Source organism: Camelina sativa, chromosome 6 (genome assembly GCF_000633955.1).
Source record: "Camelina sativa cultivar DH55 chromosome 6, Cs, whole genome shotgun sequence".
Lineage (NCBI taxonomy): Eukaryota > Viridiplantae > Streptophyta > Magnoliopsida > Brassicales > Brassicaceae > Camelina > Camelina sativa.
In genome coordinates, this window is record NC_025690.1 from 14,637,149 (window position 1) to 14,641,200 (window position 4,052).

General features: G+C 39.5%; 3 protein-coding genes across 3 annotated transcripts in view; 1 reads left to right on the forward strand and 2 right to left on the reverse strand.

The window, feature by feature from the left end:
• On the forward strand, window positions 7–3,115 carry LOC104791381 (phosphoinositide phosphatase SAC7-like; the record flags this gene model as incomplete). The annotated part of the gene is made up of 11 exons (XM_010517250.2): window positions 7–81; window positions 154–231; window positions 325–395; window positions 459–557; window positions 656–755; window positions 838–946; window positions 1,042–1,114; window positions 1,202–1,295; window positions 2,439–2,531; window positions 2,617–2,683; window positions 2,762–3,115. Coding segments are annotated over 11 exons (996 nt in total), but the record flags the coding sequence as incomplete, so codon positions are not given.
• The window catches only part of LOC104791382 (probable protein phosphatase 2C 47), a 4,147-nt gene continuing 3,852 nt past the window's right edge, over window positions 3,758–4,052 (reverse strand). The window contains exon 4 of the mRNA XM_010517252.2: window positions 3,758–3,870. The gene's annotated coding sequence lies outside the window, so the exon portion shown is untranslated. The remainder of the gene's footprint in view (window positions 3,871–4,052) is intronic.
• The window catches only part of LOC104699072 (probable protein phosphatase 2C 47), a gene marked incomplete at its 5' end in the record, with an annotated part of 2,523 nt that continues 2,228 nt past the window's right edge, over window positions 3,758–4,052 (reverse strand). Inside the window, one exon of the mRNA XM_019246359.1 lies at window positions 3,758–4,049. Within this exon, the coding sequence (XP_019101904.1) occupies window positions 3,963–4,049 (87 nt within the window). The remainder of the gene's footprint in view (window positions 4,050–4,052) is intronic.

The following is a 4,052-nucleotide window of genomic DNA, read 5'->3' on the forward strand; positions in this document are numbered from 1 at the left end:
GGATCCATACCTTTTATGTGGGAGCAAATTGTCGATCTGACTTACAAGCCGAAATTTGAGATTGTCCAACCTGAAGAAGCTGTAAGTACTAATTAACTAACCACTTGCTCTTTGCGTACTTTAAATAACTTGTATTGGGTGCTTCTCTTGCAGACACGGATAGCTGAGCGGCACTTTTTGGACCTAAGGAAAAAATATGGATCAGTTTTGGCAGTTGATCTTGTTAATAAGGTACAGTTATGTGACTGAAGGTGTGGTGCAGGTCATATTTGTGCATTGCATAAATCTACTTTAACTTTTATTCATTAATATTTCTCTAATCAGCATGGTGGCGAGGGGCGCTTAAGCGAGAAGTATGCTAGTGTTATGCAACACATAACTGGGGATGATATAAGGTAGTCAATCTGTTCCTCTAATGTGCTTTTAGAAAGTTTGCTTATTGTCTTCAACTCTTGTAGATATCTGCACTTCGATTTCCATAAAATCTGTGGGCATATTCATTTTGAGCGCTTATCAATTCTGTATGAGCAGATCGAGGGGTTTCTCGAACAAAATGGGTATGACTTTCTTGGACATTTCTAGTTAATTAATCTTGAAATCTGAGTAAGTATAAATAAAAAATGGAATGTCATTTTGAGTTACCTGAATTACACAGGTACTTTCTGTTGAATGAAAAGGGTGATAAAATGAAGGAGCAGCTTGGTGTTGTCCGATCAAACTGCATAGACTGCTTAGACCGTACAAATGTCACCCAGGTTAGTCATAATACTATGCTGCTGCTCCTCTGATCTCATTAGCATTTGCTCATCCATGCTGCATACTTCCTGCCAAGTGCAGAGCATGATAGGTCGAAAGATGCTAGAACTTCAACTCAAAAGGATCGGTGTTTTTGGTGCTGAAGAAACCATAAGCTCACATCTGAATTTTGATGAACGCTATAAAATATGTCAGTCTCCTATCTTTGTAGGAAATCTGATATTGCACTACTTAGATGTAAAGTTTGAATTTATACGTGTTGCTTATGTGCTTTTCGCCTTTCAGTGTGGGCTAATCATGGTGATGAAATCAGCATTCAGTACTCTGGTACTCCTGCACTTAAAGGAGATTTCGTCAGGTACTTTTGCGATATGTTTAATCTAGGGGTGTTTTCTAGATATACTCTACATGCCATCTAATGTGTCTCTAACCGGCTCAATACTAGGTATGGACATCGGACTGCCCATGGCGTCGTTAAAGATGGCTGGAGCTCCCTTGTACGCTATTACCTTAATAACTTTGCTGATGGAACTAAGCAGGTCAGTGGCTTTTCATTCTCAGCAACTATACTTGTATCATATAATTATGTTCAGTTGGATACCTAGAACTGTGTGCTACTACTTGTGGTATCACTTACCTCTGTAACTGGAATGTGTCCTGACTCTAGTTAATATGGCTGTGTGAAACAGGATGCGATTGATCTCCTGCAAGGGCACTATATAGTTGCTGTGAGNCCATTTTGAGCGCTTATCAATTCTGTATGAGCAGATTGAGGGGTTTCTCGAACAAAATGGGTATGACTTTCTTGGACATTTCTAGTTAATTAATCTTGAAATCTGAGTAAGTATAAATAAAAAATGGAATGTCATTTTGAGTTACCTGAATTACACAGGTACTTTCTGTTGAATGAAAAGGGTGATAAAATGAAGGAGCAGCTTGGTGTTGTCCGATCAAACTGCATAGACTGCTTAGACCGTACAAATGTCACCCAGGTTAGTCATAATACTATGCTGCTGCTCCTCTGATCTCATTAGCATTTGCTCATCCATGCTGCATACTTCCTGCCAAGTGCAGAGCATGATAGGTCGAAAGATGCTAGAACTTCAACTCAAAAGGATCGGTGTTTTTGGTGCTGAAGAAACCATAAGCTCACATCTGAATTTTGATGAACGCTATAAAATATGTCAGTCTCCTATCTTTGTAGGAAATCTGATATTGCACTACTTAGATGTAAAGTTTGAATTTATACGTGTTGCTTATGTGCTTTTCGCCTTTCAGTGTGGGCTAATCATGGTGATGAAATCAGCATTCAGTACTCTGGTACTCCTGCACTTAAAGGAGATTTCGTCAGGTACTTTTGCGATATGTTTAATCTAGGGGTGTTTTCTAGATATACTCTACATGCCATCTAATGTGTCTCTAACCGGCTCAATACTAGGTATGGACATCGGACTGCCCATGGCGTCGTTAAAGATGGCTGGAGCTCCCTTGTACGCTATTACCTTAATAACTTTGCTGATGGAACTAAGCAGGTCAGTGGCTTTTCATTCTCAGCAACTATACTTGTATCATATAATTATGTTCAGTTGGATACCTAGAACTGTGTGCTACTACTTGTGGTATCACTTACCTCTGTAACTGGAATGTGTCCTGACTCTAGTTAATATGGCTGTGTGAAACAGGATGCGATTGATCTCCTGCAAGGGCACTATATAGTTGCTGTGAGCCGAGACATGGCACCTGTGCCTCAAAAGGGAGGCCTTGAGGCTGTAGCAGTAAGCATTCATCAATTAACTATTTTTCAATTTCTTAGCGCACAAAGAATATATAGTCTTACAACGAAGTTATTTCATTTCTCAGAACTTCCCAGTAGCATTGTTCGTGGTTCTGATCAGTTTCTGGTTTGCAACAATGTCTCTGAAACAAAGTAAGTATGATCTCTCTTTTGATGAATAAATAGATTTTCTTTCAAACGTAACCTAAAACTGTGTAAATTTCTGAGCAGCTGGGAGTGATTATAAGCATAAGCACTTGTTCTTCTCATTGCTGTGGACGGGGATTTGTGTGGGCGTAGCTGCACTAGTGAGGGCCAATGGTCGGATCTTCTGCAACCGGCCTCGTCTGCACAAGCCCAGATCCTGATTTATTTAATTTACTGGGGTGACCATTGTGATCACATGGAGCTCAAGTCAGAGCCAAAAGTTTTCTCTGTTTGTTATTTCATTGTATCAAATTACGTTGGACCTTGGGACGCCAGCTAGAGGCAATTGTCTCAGGTGGATATCCCTTGAGATTTCAAACTCCCACAACCATCAATTACTCGATACAATTACACATGCTTCTTCATATTCATTCTTTCTATGCTTTTTCTCGGTCCTAAAAATGGTTTTCCAACATCTCCGAATAAGAGCAAGACGACGAACAATTAATTAATTCTATCTGGTACACAATGTGCTGATTCTTCATGAAAGAGTGGTTTGAGCACGAATATAACATTCAAGTTCCCCGCCAAACCTCAGCTCTCTATTTTCAATTTTTGTTCATTTTGAGTTTCTGAGCTGACCTCTGTTGATCATCTGATCCTTGAGTGACTTGTCTTCTTTGACCATGCTCTATCTCCTCCAGTTATTCAATGATTCTGACTTTGACGAGTGGCTCCCTCATTGCAGAATTTATCATGCTGCGTGATAGACCAAGGGCAGCAGACTCAGAAAGTGCCTATCGTAGGTTATTTCTGCCGTTTCCTATGCGCATCTTTGGATCTTTTCTGCGTTTGTTTCTAAGAGGTTTTGGTACTGCATTGGTGCTTGATCATATTTTGATATTTGTTTTAACATTTATGGTAAAAGCTAGAGGGAGGAAATTGGGAAAGAACACCAAGGATCCAAACAAACCAAAGAGGCCTCATCAGTAGTTCAGGTAGCAGTTCAATGAAGCAAATCCAGGCAATAACCATATCTGAATGATTTGCTTCATTTGTTACTTATGAACCAAATATGAATCATTTAAATATGGTAAGATCTACAGTATAAAAAATGGGTCAAATTCCTTACAAAAAGAATAATGGAATCAATCAAAACTTGGGAAAACCAGAGAAAAAAAAAAGCACACAACCTCTCTTATCTCTGACTTTCCTATCAAAAGAGGAAACAAAAAAAGAATAAAAGCAACTCTCTTACCTTTTCTCTTAACTTGCTCAGTTTCCTTCACAACTCGTTCAAAACGCCTTTGAGGAGATCCAACCCCTCCGCAGAGATGCTCCTCCTCTTATGCGACTTAGGGATCTCAATCCGAGG